A 20313-nucleotide genomic window follows, 5' to 3' on the forward strand; every position below is an offset into this window, starting at 1 on the left:
GCTGTAAGGGGCATTTGTTGTTTTCAGCCACACTCTGTTTAACCTTGTCTTTGTGCTCTCACATGAACACGGGTCCAACGCTGTAATTGGGGAGACTCGGATGAGGGGGCAAGACAATCCTGAAGTCTTTCCATTAGATGCAGCACAAAATCAGGGCTTGAGCAGCCCCCAGAAAAACTGTTAAATTTTAAATAATTTTAAATAAAACGTTCATTACTTAGTTGTTTCTTTTCAATGTGTGGATTGGTGGGATCCAATGTTTATGTCCTTTTAATAAGTGCAGACTTTCAGAGAAAGTTCAATTATAGTGGCACTGCAAAATCATTAAGGAAGAAGACACGTTCATCAGGCTTGTGTAAGTTCTCTTTAATTGTGTACAAAATGTTTAAGATCAAAATCAATATAAAAATGTCAACATTTGATAATAGAAGCCTAAATAGTGCAGCATGGTAAGATTGGAGTCTATTCAGAGCCACTGATACAAAGAGTTTGATTTGAAATAAATGAAATGATAGGACATATGTATGGATTATTAATTCTATTCTTACAATCCTGAATCACATTAAAATATGCATCTACTACAGAAGCTGCTTTTCAGATTGAAAACAGCTGCGTAGTCTCGAGTGTTGCCTCAATCCTGAGGTTATTGCGCCCTCTTGTGTGTGAAAGATCGACTGTTGTCTGTTTTGCACTGAATGTGAAATGCATTGCATTTGGCTGTTGCATACAAATCACTGCGTACTCATCAAGTAAATCAAATGGAAGCGTATCAAATAAAAACTTGCACAAGCTTTTACACACAATTTGCAAACGCACAAAATAGTACCTTCACACAGAAATGCTCGCTCCAATATACACAGACACACAAACATTAAACACCCAACCCCGGTTACAGTACAAAAACGCACAAATCTATTTTAGTGTCAAACTACTTTTACTTAAACTGCTTTTTATGACCAAGGTGTGCAAACGTACACAGTATGTTCTTTGGTTTATTTGAATACCAACATCATAAAAATATATACTGTCAATGCAGCCATTAGCCCAAGACTACAGTTTCATCTTATTCCTCTCTTTAAAAAAACAAAAACAAAACATAACCACAGACCCAGACTTCAGTGTGATCAAAGTCAAAGTTATATCCACATTTATACGTCTGGAGAATGTTACAGAACCTACAGAATCTGCTGCTTGGCCCAAATGAGGCTCAGTAAAGGTAGCGTTGCTATAACAGATTACCACTGTCAGGCCAAATCCATGCATCTCCAAAATGACAAATGTAGTGGGAAAACTAAATTAATTTTAATGTACATCAAAAACACTGACATTTTCCAAGCAATTTTAGAGTAATTCTTTCGATCTAAAATGTGTACATTATGTATGTTTATATAAATAAATAAATTGGACTAAAATGCAGACAAGTTCTGACAACTACTGCACACACATTTATAATCATTCATACATAATGTGTATACTCCTAAAATGTGAAAGTCCCTCATTAAATAAAGGCCTGATTTAAATACTAACAAAATCGTGACGCAGTTTGTTATGGTATTTTAAACTACACTTCAGAATCTGTAATAGGACATTGGGGGGGGGGGGGGGGTGTCTCAGTTTTGGTTGAATTTAGTTGAACATAGCTGCATCTGGAGTTGTGAATGGTCAGGATATTCATGGTACACAGAAAAAAAAACACTGCGATTGGTTAGAGGACCAATCCTTTGCATATTGAAGCCTTCTGTGATATTTACACAAAGACCAATATTTTAGTAAAAAAAAGACACTATGCAAACATTGTTTAACGACTCTTAAAAATCCATGCAGTGACAGACGCTAATCAAGTGACAGATCCCCACTACACCAGATCTGGAGCTTAAGTTCATGATATTGGCTTCCCTTGTGCAGACACGCCCACGTTTACACACTTCTTCCTTTAACCCAAAATAGATCTGCCAAGGCACAGTTGGCGTCTGAAATTTTCTTCTTTAATTTGCCTCTGGTAATGTACCTCACCGATGATGAAATCTTAAAAACGACCCAATTAACACTGTTTACATGCATGCAAATGGTCTCAAACTGTGTTCAATTTTTAATAGACATGTATATGTGGTTCCTGGACACAATATGGAATACAGTCTTCTATAAAAACAGACTATATCTACACACTGTCAAAAAAAGTTAGTGGACACCTGCTCAGTCTACATTTGTTCTGAAACAAAGCGCACTAAAAGGGAGTATTAACCCACTCTTCCAGGGAAGGCTTTACACTAAACATTGGTGTAAGGTTTGGATTGAATTGCCTTCAGCGATGTACTGATGTTAGATGATTAGTTTTGGATAACAACCACCACTAGAACTCATCCCAAACATACTGAATGGTGCTCCATCACTCCGTAGAACACAATGTAAGCACAAGCTTGGCCGTGTAACTATTTCTGTGAATATTACACAAGCTAGGTTTTTACAAATGAACACCTGTGACCACAACGAAGACACTTTTAATGTACTAATTAGTAGGGATGTCTTTAAACTTAAATGGATACTTTAAAGCAGGTAAAGTACACGCCTGGAGTGCAGCTGAATGCACAGACCAGGTTCAGCTTCACATAATCAGAATTTAAATAGGTTTAGCTTGTTCCCATGAGCCTGGGCTGGTTTTGTGAAGATCTGCACAATTCAGCTTAAGATAAGACAGATATAACTGGTAAATCTTTCACCTATAATGTGATTTACTAAAACATCCACAAAATAAAGCAGCTTTATGAGCCCAGCTTTGTCAAAGTAGAGCCAGAGACTGTGTACATAGTGTGGGTACGCTTTCAGCATTTACTATGAATGCCGAATATGTCCCTCCATTTTCCTCTGCTGTGGATGAAACAGTTTGAAATTACCAAATCATCACTAAAAAAAAAAAAAAACAAAAAAAAAAAAAAAAACAACAGAGAAATATTATGAAATGTAGCTGAATTTAAAAAGTGCAGATGAGAAAGGAAAACTGTAAAATTAAACCATGTTGCTCCCTCAAACAGATTCACTTCTCATATAAACCACATATGTAGCCGCTTCTATGACTAAGAGCATTCACATACACACACACAAACACACACTTTTGTTCACTTACACTGGGCACATATAATGCCACCATAAGCAGTTCTGGACACTGAATCTCACACACACACACACACACACACATACATACACACTGCAGACATATAAGGCACCAGACAGGAGGAGGCGGGCTTCAGTCTCCATGGCGACAATATGGACAGCAGTCAGAGGATGGTGCAAGGACAGCCGCCATTATTCTGCTTCCTCGAGTGATTTGCCAGCACAGGAGGACTTTCTGTCTCCTGAAACTTTCTGTATATCAGAAGAGGGAGGGAGGGAGAGGTGGGTGGAGGCAGAGATACAAAGAAAATTACCCAATTACATCCTCCCCAGCACTTCCGGGGGTGTTATTGTAAATCAGTAATTGTATTTCCGTAATGAGTTTTACCTTATTGCCCGCACCACCTCGAGGAAAGCTTCATCCACATTGTGGCGGTTCTTAGCTGATGACTCCATATAATGGATCCGGTTCTCTCTGGCAAACGCCATGGCCTCTTCTTTGGAGATCTAGATACAATAGACCAGCTTTAGAAACTAAATCCTCACCACTTTACTGAAGACTCAGCTAAATGATAAACACATATTAAACTCTATTTTTAAAAAGGGGACACATTACTTAAGAAATCACTCGTTCAGAGCCTGTGTACTTTAAGTTAAGTTTCTTGAGCCCATTTACCCACACAAACTGAAATAAAGTGGTGGGTTACTCTGGTGCAGCCATTTAGGTCTATTACACTCAGACCATCAGGTTGGCCAATATAACCACCCTGGACACCACTCATGTCCTAAATGGGGAAAACCAACTTCTGGGAGGCATTTTTTTAGTACCAATTGGCAGAAAGAACAAGTACTAGACTTTCTTCGTTCCTCCTTCTATAACACTGCTTAATCAAAAGAGAACAGCAATGCACACACCATCACACTGGCTTTGAATATACTTCCCCAATGTCTAAATATATGCATCAACAGAGCAACTATCTGATTGCTTGTCACGGTCTGCAGATATCATTGTATTTATGTGTTTTACAGATAAGACGTGTATATGTGGTGTTTTACTAGTGATGCACAATATATCGGGAGGCAGATACATTATTAGCCGATATGTGGATTTTTAAAATTATTTTTCATCAGTCTGATATCAGAATTTTCACTGATATTACACCAATAACTTGCTGCCTATTTTGCGCTTGCGCATATGCACTGAAGCCTGTAAATACATATGTCTGCCGTGTGGAAGTTTTTCCACAGTTCCTGCAGAGAACAATTTCTGGGATAAAACTTCTCCATGGTGAAAACTAATTTAAAATATCAGCAACGCTCAGTACATGAACACAGATGACTGTCTACACACACACACACACACTTGTGTGCTTTATGCCACTCTCTTCCTCGCACTCTAAAAACCGTGTTGCCTTAATTAGCAAGAAACCATTAATGTGGAACCAGCAGTAAATCTTTGATAAAAACACAAATTAATTTTTGCTTTAATCCAATGTGCTGCAAAACAGATGCAACAAGAAAGATAACTGAGTGAAAACAGCTAAAATCCAGAGCTTCCTCCTTGCTCCTCACTGCTGTCCGCTCTATTATGAATTAAAAGAGCAGACAATGAAAAAGGCTGTCCTGTACGTGGTGGAATAAAGAGGGGGAGAGTGCTGCTGTGTTGTTTGATCCTTGTGGTACTTTGACCAAAGCATATCACATATCTTTTATTAAAATCCAGAACCGTGTTCTCTTGTGGAAAAGGGGCAGAGTTCCTTTTAAATTAAACAAGCAACATATAACATGATACTAATGAAACACATTTTCATGGATTTCTCCAATGTCTCTAATAACCTGGTGCCTGATTTATAAGATATTTACCACTCTCTGTTGTTCCAGATCTGATTTGTTGCCAACGAGGACCATGGGGAAGTCATCTCGATCCTTTACCCTCAGAATCTGGGTGTGAAACTTCTGAATTTCATTGTAACTAAAAGAAGCATTTAGAACACATTAGCACTTCAGGACCAATTACAAAAGACCAAAGGAGGTTTCTCAATAATATTTAAAACTTGTCCAAGCTTCCAGCAACCACCCAAAAGGTACAGAACCCCAACCCAACAATAATAATGAGCAAAAACATCACATGACACTTGAGGACATTTCTGAAGGAGCTGTTATTCACAAATTATTCAGTAATCATCTCTCAAAGAACAAACAAAGGAATTCAGTCAGGTTTTTGTTGGATGAATAACAAGAGATCCAAAAGATGAACCAATGAGCTAAGTGGTGTGTGTGTGTGAAACTATCCATAGGTGTGTGTGTGTGTGTGTGTGTGTTGCCCTGTGATCACTGCCTTTTTCTCATCAAAAATGCATCCTTTTTCCATTTACCACTGAAGAACACTTGCTCAGAAATATACATTCACATTTTAATTTCCAGTTAACTCATAAAATCAGCTCTTAACCTATATATTTCCTCTGGTCCCTCAAATCAGCTAACCAAGCACGCAACTAAATGTACACCTTTCTAGTGTATTCTGGGAACACTCAGACCAAGCCTAGAACGTACGCTCCAGGTTTGCTGAGCTGATCTCACACTTAATACTGTAAATTATGCAGAATGCCCATTGTAACACAGCAACTACCATCCATGCCATTCAACATGGATCTCTGTTTGTTTGCTGGAGATTCCCATGCAGCAGAATAAAACTAACCCACTTAACACAAACAACATTTAGTTGAGATATATTCTCAGAACCTGACCACAATCACACATCACAGCTCTCTCACATACATATATGCATACACTCTCTCTCTCTCACACACACATTCTTTATTTTTCATCAGAGAGAAAACAAAACTTTTGCACCTACACAGTCTCTGTTCCCTTTCACTCATTCAAACACAAAGGGCTAGGGACTCTCTGTTCCCTTCCAAACACGCAACCAGGGACAGTTTTTACAGCCTGTTTTTCTTTTGTTTTTGTATATTAAAATGTCTAGGTGTACGAGGCTTCTCTCTCTCTCTCTCTCTCTCCAATGTCTCAATGTCTTATACAGATCATCTGTGTCAGAACCAAACCGTGACTATACAAAAACATAACCCAATATACTAGAATTATAAAAACACACTAAATTTCCAATTAAAAGGTTAAGTTATAAAACATCATTTTAAAGACATTAAGAATTCTTACTGGTCTGTTCATGGTTACATTTTGACACAGTGTAAAGGGGAGCTGGCATTTTCAAATTGTCAAAAAAATACATATTGTGTAATTACATATCATCACTCTCCCAAAAAATGTTTTAGTTTACTACATGATTGTAACACAACAGCAACAGAAATTCTTCAGAATAACTTTAAAATAACATTTACACCGACTTCCATTTAAAGTTGAAGTTTTTTTACTTTTCCAGTAAAATTACTATTTTGGAGATGCATGATTTCTTTGCCCAGGGAGGATGTGTGTAATATACCACATATGTCTAATTTGTTTGTGTCTGGGTATGTATGCATTATATATATATATAATTGTATTATAAAACATCAAAGGAGGGCACAATATCTATTATAGTTGAATAAAGTCCTCACTCCCTTAAACTCACAAAACCATGTTTTTAAATAAAAAATTTAGGAAAAAATAAATTAAAGGGTTCAAATTTTCAATTTCAAATCCCATTTTTTCCTGAGTACCCCACTCCCTCAAACACACACACACTCTTACCTTCCACTGTCATTGATGGCAAACACTAACAGAAAGCCCTCTCCTGAACGCATGTACTGTTCCCTCATTGCTCCGAATTCTTCTTGACCAGCTGTATCCAAAACTAATGACAACACACACAAACACGCACATCAGACAAGTGTGATATTGAAGTTATTCAAGAAATATGGGAAAAATTCATAAAATGCAGAGTACTCTTCCAAATACATGCCAATTGAAGGATCAGGGCAATGACGACATTTACACAAGTATTTTGTTAGATTACAGTCATCTTAGATTTTAGATTAACAAAGAAGTGATAAGCATTTGTTAACATTTCTATGTAAATTACATCATATTTCATCTCATCTTTTCAGCTTGAAAATAGTGATTTACTAAAAAAGCAAGTTATCGGATAACTAACATGATAAGCCTTTATTTCTGTTAAAATGATTTGGAAAAAAGTGCAAAATGAGCTTCGGCTGGATGACTTTGACTTTCCCGATATTAAACATTTCTGACTCATTCCTACATGAAACCACATGATGGTAACATCACAGTAGTGCAGTAATAGTTTTGTAAAGGCAGGATGAGACACAAACAACAAATGAACAACACTTCAGGGGCTATCTGGAAGCTACATTTATCCACACCTTCACCTACACCCACATCTACACCTACGGAGTCACAGGGCTGTAAGGCTCACTGGCTGTGGTCTCTCGGCTTTAAAAGCTTTTGAAAGGTGCTGACAAACTGATGCAGCAAGTCAAAACAAAACCCAGGCAGGAGCTATTAGAGCTAATCATGATTCACAATGATGCAACTCTAATTCAAAAAATTTGCTGTCTGAGTGCTTTCTGCCCATGGTCTGTCTCAGTTACTCTCACACAAAAGCACACTGGAACAACAACTTACTGTCTAATCGCGTCTCTTTTCCATCCACGTTGCATATTTTTGTGTAAGAATCCTCGATGGTGGGGTCGTAGTCAGACACAAAGTAGGACTGTGACAGAGAAAAAAAAAAAAGAAAAAAAAGAAGAGGAGTCAGATATTACTGCTTTCAGAATGTGCCCTGCAGACAAAGAGGATCTGGGGCCTCAACATGAGAGAACATGTTGAGACTTCACCTGGGTGTTAACACACTCTCAGAAACCAAAAGCTGATAACCGCTAACTGTTAAGAGTTTACAAAAGATGATTGGGAAACATCATCATTTGGCGTTAGACATGAAACAGAAACTATAGTTCTATATAGCCATGTTATTTCATGTTGGACAGCCGTTTCCTAGCCGTTAAATTGCCTGGAGGGCTCACATAGTTTAGAGATTCTTCGGCTTTAACACACCATGTTAAAACAAAAGTAATAGTTCCCCTTAATCGAAATGTAATCAGAGGTGAGGGTTTAGTTAGATATTTATCATTATTGTAATAAGTTATGACAAATTAAACTGGATCATACAGATTTTGGATCAGTTGAAGATATAATCTGTATGTAAAAGAAACACTGACCAAATGCACAATTCAGTTTAAAGAGGGTATAACAAGCCATGTTTATCACAGCATGTGCCAGCCTTAAATAATGATCATATTCATATTTTAAAAGAGGCATGACTCATCCATCCATGTACCGTGAAAATGTCTGGACTTATTGTGACATTATACTTCTACCATACCGCCAACCTTTAGTTTCCCATATGTAAATAGCAGAAACCACTTAAACAAGTCAGTCTAAATCTGCTTAACAACTCTGGTAAATTTAGTCCTAGAAATCACACACCTACATTCCATTTGTCACTGGAAAATTTCTGCAGTCTGAAGATTTATAATAATCTAGCTTCTCCAAATGTAGTCAATTAACAGAGACATGCTTAAGGTACAGTACCTTGTACAGTTTCAGAAAACACATGAACAATCAAGCTGAGCTTCCTTAAATCTGGTAAGTGTGCTTACATTACTACATTAGCCTCACAACTCCAGTCCAACACCAAAGAATGTCTTTAGTTTTTTGTTATGCTATAACTTTCACTACCATGTTGAATAAGGTGCGCTGGGAAATAATCAAACTGTGCTGGACTCTGGTCTACAAAGATCACCATTAGGGTATTAATATGAGAATACAACATGACTCAGTTTACCTGAATGAACTGTATGGTCAGAGCGCTCTTCCCCACACCACCTCCGCCCACCACCACCAGCTTGTATCTCTCCTCTTCTGACGACATGGTTTACGCAATCTGCCACAAAATTAAAAACAACTTTTAAAACTGATTGAAATTCATGGTTAACTCTTGTGAAAATTCAATAGAAGATTAAAAATTCAGCTAAAACCACACCCAGCACTGAGTTTCATGTCTAACTACAGCATCTAGGAACTGAAGGAACTAAATATGGTAAGGCTAAAGTAATACTAAGCTGGAACTGATGTTAAAGTAGATCCTCACATATAAATGAGCATGAAAGAGAAGTAAATATATACCAATAAAAAAAGATTAATAGTGAGTTCTAAACCGTGACACCGTTTTAAGTTTACTCAGAGAGCCTATATCATGTAAAAGAGCTTAATGTTTTCATTGCATCAAAAACAAAACCCCAGCACTGTCAGTCCCTATATTTAAGTGGAGCTTCAAAACCAAATATGAATTCATTATTTTTGTAATGTTGCGTACTTGTATCCAATCAGCCTTTAGCAGCCAAGCCATGCCTTTTTCACTCTGAAGTTACAAAGAATGTTTCAGTCCTGAATGCAGTATACAGAGCTACCAATGAGAACAGAGGTCATTTACATTACTATAAAAGACTATAGAAGGTTTTATTTGTTTGGGACAGAGTAGCTGGAAAACAATGAAAATGAGTGAAACATAAATAAATACACATTCTATAAATGAGACCTTTAAAGCGTAATTATGAAGGTTGCTAATAATTACAATGCTATATCTGTAGACTCATTTATCTTCAATATAATTACAGATTTAGAATAAATAAGAATCCCCTAAAGCCTTAAACATGGCTTAAATGTAATCCTTTGCCTTAATTCAGTATTCACAGATCTATGAATATGCAATTACTTCCCACCTCTGTGTTCACGCACCCCTCTGCCATTCGCCTGCAGCTCAAAAGCCTCGCCCATCAAGTTGACAGGATTGGTTCCTTAGGTTTATGACATCAGATTCCCTGGCAGTTCGAATCAGTGTTTTTGAGACACCGCAGTTTCAAAGTGGGAATGCTCTTGGTCTTAGTGGTGACAGCTTATTTCACACATTATATATTGACGTATAAACTATACCACATAGAACTTAATCCTATATTCTTTATCACACCCTCAATCACAGACGCAATTTTTTGTAAGTGTTGTTGTTGCAGAGGCTAGGTTTTGTTAATTTAGAAATTATAGGTCTCTAAAACTTGTAGGAATGTGTTCTATTAATGCCCACTTTCACACAAGTGTGTGTGAGAGAGAGAAAATAAACTTTAATCAAACACACTCCAAGTTTAACTGAAAAACATAATCCGTTCAAAACCCTTTTATATACATTTTATATTAGTATAGGCTTTTCCAAAGCCTTATAATCAACAAGAACATTTCCCAACCATAATTAGAGTAGACTGCTCCTTCTAGAAGATGTTACCTTACATTTCATGTAGTACACCAACAGGATATGAGCCAAGAGGAGTCCAAAATCATCCTTGCATCTGTAAAATCGGGTCGCTGCTGCCCTGATTTCTGTGCTCGTTATTCTTGCTCATTAATGGAGTTAAGGTCTTTATGGCCTCGTAAATAACCATTCAAAAGCAGCTTTTCAATCACTCAGTCTTCTTTAAAAGTAATGTCCTTTAAATTCGTTTAGGTTCAGTTTAAAACTCACAAAACACAATTTCAGGCGAGAAATACAACTTTAGTGAAGAAAGGCCCAGAGAAAAAGGAGTGAATGGAAAAAAAGCACTGGTCCGTCCATTAACTTACCTTTTCCTTCCGCAGCCGCCTTTGGGGCGAGTTTACCACAGCGATTTAAAGTTAAAACCGAGCTCTTTAACTTCCCCAAAATCAGAAATCACAACGTACAAACGCCCAACACATCTTTAAACTCAGACACGAACGATCCTGTGAATTTTGGCCGCGTTTACACGCTGTTTTCAACTGATTTTCTACTCGACCCTCACTTTTTTTTTTCAACCAGGCGCTACTTTTTTCTCCCTCCGCGGTGAAACGTTTTTCAATTCCCACCCTTTTTCTGACATATCCCGCCCATCGTAAGCTCTGATAGGATAATACTGCCCGAAATTCCACGCAACGATTGGCTAGTTGGTCACAATGACACTGAAAACAGTCAATCACGGTTCAAAAGGGTGTGACATTCCACTTAACGGGTGGGAGAAAAAAACAACGCTTGCAGCGTAGATAATTTCATACGTAGCGCTCGTGTGGGGAATGGGAGTGTCTCTGTTCTAGCAGCGTTTTCACAACCGAGAGGACGGTAAAGCAGTTTTGAAACCTGAAGTAATGCTTTACTGAGCTTAAAGACGACGTTAAGCCTAATTAAATATATTAACCCAGATATTAAACCACACCAGACATTCAGGGGTGTACATTTAATTTAAAGGTACATCCCTTACAAATGACAGTGAGAAGAGCAGTGTTTGTAGACACCTATTGAACCTAGTGAACTCAAGGTGTATTCATTGTGACGTTTAACACTTTACCAGTAAAACGGGACGCAGTGCAGATTAGCATAAACCTAGGATCAGCATACTCAGTGCCAAGAGTCCAATATTCCCAGTGTTGGACTGTGGAACAGTGAAACGGCGTTCTCTAGAATGATAGAGATGCATCTGGGATAAGTTGGAGTGATGTTTGTGATCTAGAAATAATCATCCAACTTCAGTACCTGACCTCTCACGCTCTCATGGCTAAATATAGCATCACACCTTCACAGCAAATTTCCAACATCTAAAGCCTTAACAAAAGTAGGTTGTTACAAAAATGGGTCAAATTATTTATTAATAATATAATTCATTAATATCATTCATTTTTGATCAGTTGAATGAACTGCTGTCCACAAACGACTTTATTTTTTATTTCAGATTCACTTTTAAATGTAAAAGAATATGTATTATTTAAGGGTATCTTGTTATTTCCATATGTGGGCATTAGATTGTCTGGTCAAACATGTCAAGGCAATAGATTACTGATAGGAAAACAATCACTACAGCTCACTATTTTTGCCTGAATTCTTACAGACTGTTTAGAAGAGGAAGGATGTGGTGAAATAAAAAAAAGGAAGCTGTATTAAGATAAATAAGTTCTGTATTGAGTCTTTTAGGTATTCTGATATCAGAGAGGAGGATTTTAGATATCAAAATTTCTCAGAATGTGTTCATGCGATAAACTCCTCTAGTACTGAGGTATGTTTTAAGTTATTCCATGTTCTTGTCATGACTCCACCCTCAGGACATGAGTAACAGGGTGTAGTGAAATATCGTCTGTCTGAACCCAACCCAGATAGTCACTCAGTCCAAATATTTTCCCTTTGGTGAGATTTCTTTGGGTGTTCACTGGAACAACTATATCAACACTGTACAGTTATACAGCAACATACACGCCAATCAGCCAAATATTGAAACAACCTCCTTGTTTCTACACTCATATAGTACTTTGTGGACCTACACTAGCAGATCATTGGTATGTAGTCACCAATACTACTGTATGTAGTTATCTCGCTGTTCAGAACCTACAAAGACAACAACAGACCAGATATGAATTGGGTGGTGAATCGTTCTCAGCTGCAGTGTCGCTGTGATGGTGTGTTAGTGTGATATGTTTGATAAGTGGACTATTCTCAGTCCAGCAGCAACACTGAGGTATTTAAAAACTCCAGAAGCACTGCTTTGTCTGATCCACTCATACCAGTGCAACACACACTAGCACACCACCATCACCATGTCACAGTCACTGCAGTGTTGCGAATCATCTACCTTCAAATAATTCCTGTTCTGTGAGGGTCATGTATTGATATTCACAAGGTAAACGGTGACTAACCAAGTATGCAGAGCAACAGATGCTCTACATAATTGTAGAAGTACAAAGTGCTCCTGCCTGGTCAGTGGAGCTGATAAAATGACAAAAATGCGTAGAAACAATTGTTTTGAATATTTCCAATTGAGTAAATATCACCCAGAAATATAAAAAATTGTCAAAATTGTAATAATTGTTATAGTAATATATATATATATATATATATATATAGTATATGTAGCCCCTATATCTGTTTATTTTCTGTAAGCATCCTGTTCAGGATTGTGGTGGGTCCGGCGCCTCCTGGAAATCACAGGGCGCAGGGCAGGAACACACCCTGGACAGGGTCCCCGTCCAGTCCATTGTTGAAAAGTTATTAGAGTATTGTGCTGAACTAGCAATCAAGAGTCTATTCTTTGCACTGGCTTTACCAGCCTAGTTATCTGTAAAATCAATTCATTGAAAATAGACTCTCTGTTTCCCTCATGAACTTATTTATAAATCCTTAGCACTCGCTAGGGAACGCCCAGTCTGTTTACTGGAACAGAAACACAGCGACAGAAGCATTAAGTGTAAAATATGTCGTCTTTAATGAACACTGTGTCTCAGTACAAGCTGTAGTGCTAAAATAGCCAGTCCACCTGAAAATATCAGTTTATAAATAACAACAATAATCAGTTTAATAAATAATTCCACAGGCAGGCTGTGCATGGGAACAGAACACAGATACATAGCAAGGACTTCTTCGGCAATTTGTACACATTCAGTGCAGGAGAATCAACAGCAGATTTACAGACAGCACTGGAGCAAAATATCTGCCACACAGTTCAGTTCAGACAGAGGCCCTGCATGCAGTCGGCTCAAAAGAGCAAAATCATCCTCACAATAAAATATACATAAACAGAATTGTGTACACACACACATACACACACATTTTCTCTCACTTCCTAATCTCCTCTTGTTACACCTCCCTAAACTTATGCCCTGAAATGACTTGATTTAAATGTGTGCCTCATTTCCACATTGACACTTACATTATATGGCCAATATTTTGTAGATCTACATTTCTTGTTTTGCTGCACTACCAGCCTCTACTGTTCTGGGAAGGTTTTAGAACCACTGCTGTAAGATTTGATGGCATTCAGCCACATAAAAATTAGTGATAGCATGCAGTTATTGGTGTAGGACGAATAGTTTGGTCCTGGATGGAGCTCAACCACTCCCGACAGTTCCACGACGCACTGCTGGAGAGCGTTAGATACATCTTGCTAAACTTGGTACCTTGGACCTTAGGGTCATGTGGCCTTTCCAGCAGTCCCTGAGTCCCTAACCACAAGTAGTGTCTACAATCATCATACCTAATAAGACTGAAATAATGGAAGTGATGTACACATGAATCAAAGCCATTTTAGGGCACATTTCAGTGTATGAATCTTTCATCAGCATCTGTACGGCAGGGCAGCCTGGCCTACTTTAATGTGGGGGCCGAGAAGGACCCCAAGCAGCATGCGCTCCCCCCAGCCAAGGAGTCTGTTAATGGTCAAATTAATGGGTGACAGGGGGCTTTGAGCAATATCTATAGCTTCCACTGCTTCAACTACACAACCTGCCTCCTGCTGGTGAGCTGAGGTACTGCCTGAGCTTAGGTTCAGCCTGGTCTTAGTGTCCGGGCTTGGGTTTGCTTTGGGTTTCTCCTCCTTTACTTGGTTCACTGAGGAGTAGCTTCTTTTGTCACTTCTTTCCCTTCTTCTGGAGGTGGATCTTGAAGATGCTTCTCTGCTGTTGGACCTTTTTGATCTATTCAGTGAAGAATCTGACTTTCTGCTCTTTCCTGAGGTTTTTGGCGCCCCCTTTTGGTAATCAGGGGTCCTGCATGCCTCATTTTGCACACAGTTGCTGCTGACTGCTGTTTCCTCCTTGTGGTCAGTGCTTGGGTTAGGACAGACCGGTGTGAGGGACAGAGTGAGGCTTTTACGCTTCTCTAAAAGAGATGGCAGCTGGAGTTGAGCGGGCTTTGGTGGTGTCAGCGTGTCTAGTGTTAAAGCTGGTCTTCTCACCTTTACAGGCTCCAGACTCAGAGATAGAGTTTTGAGCTTCTCAGAGAGAGGTAACATGAACTCAGGCTTTGGGTTTGGGGTCAGAACAGCTTCCAATTGAACATTTTTATTCTCACAGTGAACTTCTGCTTTGGTGTCCTCCATAATCGCACTGCTGTGGTTACTGTCTGTAACTAAGATTTCTGGAGATGAGCTGCCACTGGCTACTTGGCAGGTGTCAGAAGATACAACGGTCTGCGGTGTGGTCAGGCTGGTGTTAACACTCTTCAGAGGAAGAGTGCCCTGGAAGAGCTGGAGCTGACCCAAGAAGTTGAAGTTAGGGGAAATGGTCGGCCTTCGCTCCTTCACAAACCTGAAAGAGAAAACAGATATGAATGCCAAGTCTTTATTAGACATTTTTTAAACCCAGTGTTCACAATAGACACTAGTTCTGTCTTGGTCCAGCCACTGCTTCTTTTCCAACTACTGCTAAAAGCTCAACACACTTGGGAGGAGAACCCTAAACATAACTGCCAATTTAAAAAATTTCTTATACAGCATTTGTCTTGTATTTTATATTTTTTCCAGCTAAATATATTATATATGTATAATTTTTATCCCACAGACCTAAAAAGGCTGTTTTGGATAGTGTATCTTTAAGAATGATCTATGTAAATAACCTTTTTTATGATTTAAAAGCACTCCTGACAGAAAAGCTTAAGATCAGTGCATTTATGACATCACAAATACAATAATTTCAAACCAGCCAGTTTGGTTGTATGTGCTGTATGGACTCAGGGGTGAACATACCATCACTACTCATTATATTACATACTACATCATACTGTTAACTTTTATTTTGTATGAAATTTTAAATGAGCCAATTAATGTAACAGCATTAGACCTGTATTTTTGTTCTAATTCTTGTCTTCTTTCACTCTATCATTACCTGTAGGCCTGATCCAGGTCCATTCTCAGACTGTACATGACATAAGCGATGGCAAGAGCCGGGGAGCGGGAGATTCCTGCCGCACAGTGAACGATGACCGAACAGCCCAGAGACATGGCCCCATCTAAAAGACACAGCAGTTTCATAAGTACAGTACACATTATTATTATTCATAAAAATATTAACAGACACATAAAGCTTAGGCGGCACGGTGGCGCAGCAGATAGTGTCGCAGTCACACAGCTCCAGGGGCACAAAAAAATCCCATAATTTAATGGTCATCATGTGACAGGGATATACCATCCATGATAACAGAAGGTGGTTTATTCAAGGTTAGGCTCAGGCATTGTCCTCTGAGTGTGCTGAACTTCACTGTTGCATTGTTTCTTTTGGGTTAGATGTGGCCTAAAAGTTAGAGAAGTGGGCTTGGGACCTGTAGGTAACTGTTTCCATTCCAGAATAAATTGGTGGTGGGGGGAGATTGAAGGAACGGTGATTTTTTCTTCACTAAATATCCACAGCTGAACTGCCCTTGAGCAACCCTCCTCCAAAAGTTATATAGTGCATAGGAAACCCACGCAGACACGGGAGAACACACCAACTCCTCACAGACAGTCACCCGGAGTGGGACTTGAACCCATTACCTCCAGGTCCCTGGAGCTGTGTGTTGCCCTTATATCTTATACAGTAAATACAAATTAACCTCCAATACAATTTATCAGTAAATATCCACTGAGAACTGTTAAGAATGCAACCATTTAAGAAGCAGAATCTGAGGCCAGGCACAGGGGATGTCCAGTGTTAATGCCCCATAAAATGACATCACTTATTTTTAAAGTTGTGAATCACTGCATGTTCCAGGTCAAGGTGCACCAGGGAGTTTTAGCGTTATGTCATGAGAGGTAAACATCAGCATGGATCTCTGTGTCCTTGCCACGTTCCCCAAGTGTGCTAATGATGCAATATAGGAGCAATGTGTGTGTGTGTGTGTGTGTATGTGTGTCTTTGTCTCACCGATGAAGCGCAGGGCCTGTGGTATCCAGGGCAGCAGCTCATCCCTCAGAGAGTCATCAATAGGAATGCGAAGGTACTGAGACTGGGGCAGAAAAGAGGGCTGGGGGCAACATCGGCTCACACTCAGCACGTAGGAAATACCTTGGGCAGAGAGACAGTCCTGAGAGAGAGAGAGAGAGAGAGAGAGAGAGAGAGAGAGAGAGAGAGAGAGAGAGATTGCTGTGAGGATTTGATTGCATTCAGACTGGATGATTAGTTCTGGATCACTGTTCATCTCAAAGGTGGAGAATGGAGTTTCACTGTTCCACTGCTCACTGAGGAAGGTTTTTATACCCTTCTTGCTGACAGCTGGCACTGAGCAAGCTGACATTAGACTCATGTGCGCTGCTCCAGAGCCTCCTACTGTTATACTCTCAGTGTTTTTCTAAGGAAATCACACGTACGTGTGTGTGTGTATGTAACTCCCTCATTACAGTGTGTGTGGTGCTGGCCAGCACGGCTTCTGTCAGCTGATGTGATAGATCTGGGCAGCCCAGTGGAAGTTCAAAAAGTGACAGTGGCTGACTTCACATATCTCAATAGAAGCATGCGCTAGCCATCACTCTCTGAGGCAGGTGGCACTGTATGATGGGGTGTAGTCCTAGCTAAGAGCTAAGGAGGATAAAACTGGGGAGAAAATTCAAGAATAAAAACCATTTCAGAACCACTGTAGACTCTGCAACTTCTGGTTCCTATCAGTGTCACTGTAACTGAAACATAATGAAATATTTGATGCTATAATCCTCTGCAAGGAACCATCTCAGATACACACGATTTTAATGCCATTGTTTACACTCTGTGACTGAATGAGACAGACATTTTGCAAAATGGATAGACTTCTCCTTTAAGGCTACTTCTGAAACCTGAAAGTTACCTGTGTGATGTCTCTTTCAGCTCCGAGGTAAAGCTGCGGCAGAATGCGGGACAGCGGTGCACACTCGGGCTGATCTCTGCAGAAAACCATCTCTACACAGAGACTCTGTTCAGATCTGGGGGGACACATAAAAGGTCATCAACGGGGAGCAACGTCATTAATGATTTAAATAACAGATGCTTGAAAACGCTGCATGAGATTTGGAGTATTCTCAAGCCTTTCAGCTAGTGTTGAAGAAACCAACGACTGCTGGACTGGAGAGGTATAACACTGATGATGTCATGGCTATAACTCAAGCCTTGACTTAGTGCTGCTGCACAGTTCAGTGACCTGGATCATGTGAAAACCCTCCACTGGCATAACAGCAAATTACAGTCAGACTAAAATGCACATGCTGTGGTTTATCAGCGGAAAATACAGCCAACCAAGCAAGTTACAAAATGATTTTATTGTAAGTATAAAACTGCACACTGCATTCAGTCTTTAAACATGCAAATATCCATAAACCCCCCCAGAGCAAACAATAAAACCGGATCTAGTTCTGCAGGTTGCATGTGGAGCATCAAAACATCATTAAAAATATAAATAGTGACTAATTAAATATAGGGCCAAGCTGCTACAAACAGTGGACTTAGTTGCACACACTGCATCGAGACCTTGTTTATGAGCATTAAAGCATCAGCAAAAACCTTCCTCAACAATCAAATTAAGAGCTTAGACTTAGTTCAGCACACTGCTTTTAGACTACTAACACAAGCTTGGGCTCATGGGCATTAAAACATCATGATAAATGAATAAATACACATTAATATAAATTAAAAACTAGGCTTCGGTGAAGAACCCAAACGCAAACTGAGTTTAAATAATCACAGCAGACCTAGCACAGCATTCTGCACTAGTGCATCAGCACAGACACTGCTCACCCAGCAAATACACTCAGACTCAGTCCAGCATTCAGTCTCCCAGCAGCACAGCACCTGGTTCACAGCAAAAACAAAGCAGAAAGAACAACAGAGTCACCAGCAACACTCACCAAGCACCAGCTCCAACCAGATCCGAGGACAAAACGCAGGCGAAATCCACTTTAAAAAGAAACGGAGCAGCAAGGGAAGAAATAAGTGTCCGAGGGTGGCGCAGAAAGACAGAGCAGCGAGAGGAGATGAGTATAAGTCTTTCCAGAGAAAAGAGAGTGAAAGTGGAGAGGGAGAGAGATGTGTGTCTCTCTTTCTGCTGCTGCTGCCTTCTGTTGTTGTTGTTTGACTCTGTACCTGAGAGAGAGCGAGAGAGACTGACGTAATGCCGATTCCAGCCAAAAATAGCTCGATTGTGTTGTGATGTCATCTCCAGCCAATCAGAGTCGAGCGGGCCCCGTGAGCGAGCAACGGGAGCGCGCACGCGTCCATCCATTTGCTCGACCTCATCAGTTTGTGTTGTTGTCGATTTATTTATTTATTTACACGCTGTGATGATGTGAGCTTTTTTGGCCTTCCCCAAAAACAGCAGGTCGAGTTAAAGTTCCACAAAGCAGGATTTATCATTAACCAGATAACATAATCCCGAAGTTGAGGATTGTCCAATAGGAATGTCTCTCAGCTCTGCTCTGCTCCTATTGGTCAGTTTTGACTTTGATCTTATCTGATTAAATTTAGATAAACTGTGCAATACACCCTTGAGATTAGATATTCAGTCATGTGCATATTTGATAAGTTCAAAGTTCTACGTTTAGCCAGAAAACCTAAACCTCTTCTTCAGATATGCCCAACTGGTACAGAGCGGAGGGCACTGTAGGAAAATCCTCAACTTATGTCAGAAACCTTGCCTATCATAGATTCAAAGTGGAAATGCTTTGTGGAACAGTCTTTGGAGATATTTGGCCATTTGAGGGGTTTTTGTTTGCTAACAGGATTTGTGTATTTATTTTTGTTTACCTCATTTACTCTTAGCCTAGGTTGTGAGGTCTGTATCTAATTTTGTTTGTTTATCTGTCTACCAGCTCTCTTCAGGCCTGTAAACTGCATGCATAATTCACACGGCCTAGTTCATTGTGCTGTGCTGAAATAATAGCATTATTGTTTTGGTGCTTGGAGAGAACTGCACCGGAGCTGGAGCTGTTTTGTGTTTTTTGCACCACACTACTGACTCCACAGTTTTCAGAATTAGCTGGATAATCCAATCCAATGTGTCCAATGAAAAAGAGCTGAAGGACATTGCTACTGGACAGTCATCAACTATGGGCTTAAGCTAGAATTAGCTAGCTAACTTACAACTCCTGCATTGTGAAACTCTGCATATATTTAGGTACAGCCTTCACCAGAGGTCCAGAGTAGATCTACATGTTATAGGGCTGTAAAGCTAGATTGGAGGGGCATGGGTCTGGGACATCAGACTTCACAGTGGAATCTTCCGGAGGCGGGCTTAATTCAGGGAAACACTGCGGAGGGGAGGTATCTACCTGCTGACGCCTGTGAAAAGCTAGTCATGTAGTCGGTGGTTTGGGTCCTGTAGCTGGTTGCTATTCAGATCATAAACAACCACAGCAACTTGTGATTAGGTGTAGGATACCTTTTTTTTTTTAAAAAAAATGTTCAACAATAGAT

The 20313-nt window shown here is 39.6% G+C and overlaps 2 protein-coding genes across 2 annotated transcripts; both read right to left on the reverse strand.

The window, feature by feature from the left end:
• Positions 1 to 354: 354 nt before the first annotated feature.
• rras (RAS related) lies at positions 355 to 10981 on the reverse strand. Its single transcript, XM_066642989.1, has 7 exons — positions 10756 to 10981; positions 8930 to 9028; positions 7711 to 7798; positions 6817 to 6919; positions 4972 to 5080; positions 3497 to 3615; positions 355 to 3360 (listed from the first exon to the last, which is right to left on the reverse strand). The coding sequence occupies exons 2-7, from the start codon at positions 9014 to 9016 to the stop codon at positions 3273 to 3275; spliced, it is 594 nt and encodes a 197-aa protein (XP_066499086.1). The 5' UTR covers positions 9017 to 9028; positions 10756 to 10981; the 3' UTR covers positions 355 to 3272.
• A 2401-nt stretch (positions 10982 to 13382) lies between these two features.
• si:ch211-195b15.8 (dual specificity protein phosphatase 16) lies at positions 13383 to 18985 on the reverse strand. Its single transcript, XM_066642974.1, has 5 exons — positions 18750 to 18985; positions 17717 to 17831; positions 16804 to 16963; positions 15790 to 15913; positions 13383 to 15213 (listed from the first exon to the last, which is right to left on the reverse strand). The coding sequence occupies exons 2-5, from the start codon at positions 17804 to 17806 to the stop codon at positions 14244 to 14246; spliced, it is 1344 nt and encodes a 447-aa protein (XP_066499071.1). The 5' UTR covers positions 17807 to 17831; positions 18750 to 18985; the 3' UTR covers positions 13383 to 14243.
• Between the last annotated feature and the right edge of the window lie 1328 nt (positions 18986 to 20313).

This window comes from Hoplias malabaricus, chromosome 13 (assembly GCF_029633855.1).
Source record: "Hoplias malabaricus isolate fHopMal1 chromosome 13, fHopMal1.hap1, whole genome shotgun sequence".
Taxonomy (NCBI): domain Eukaryota; kingdom Metazoa; phylum Chordata; class Actinopteri; order Characiformes; family Erythrinidae; genus Hoplias; species Hoplias malabaricus.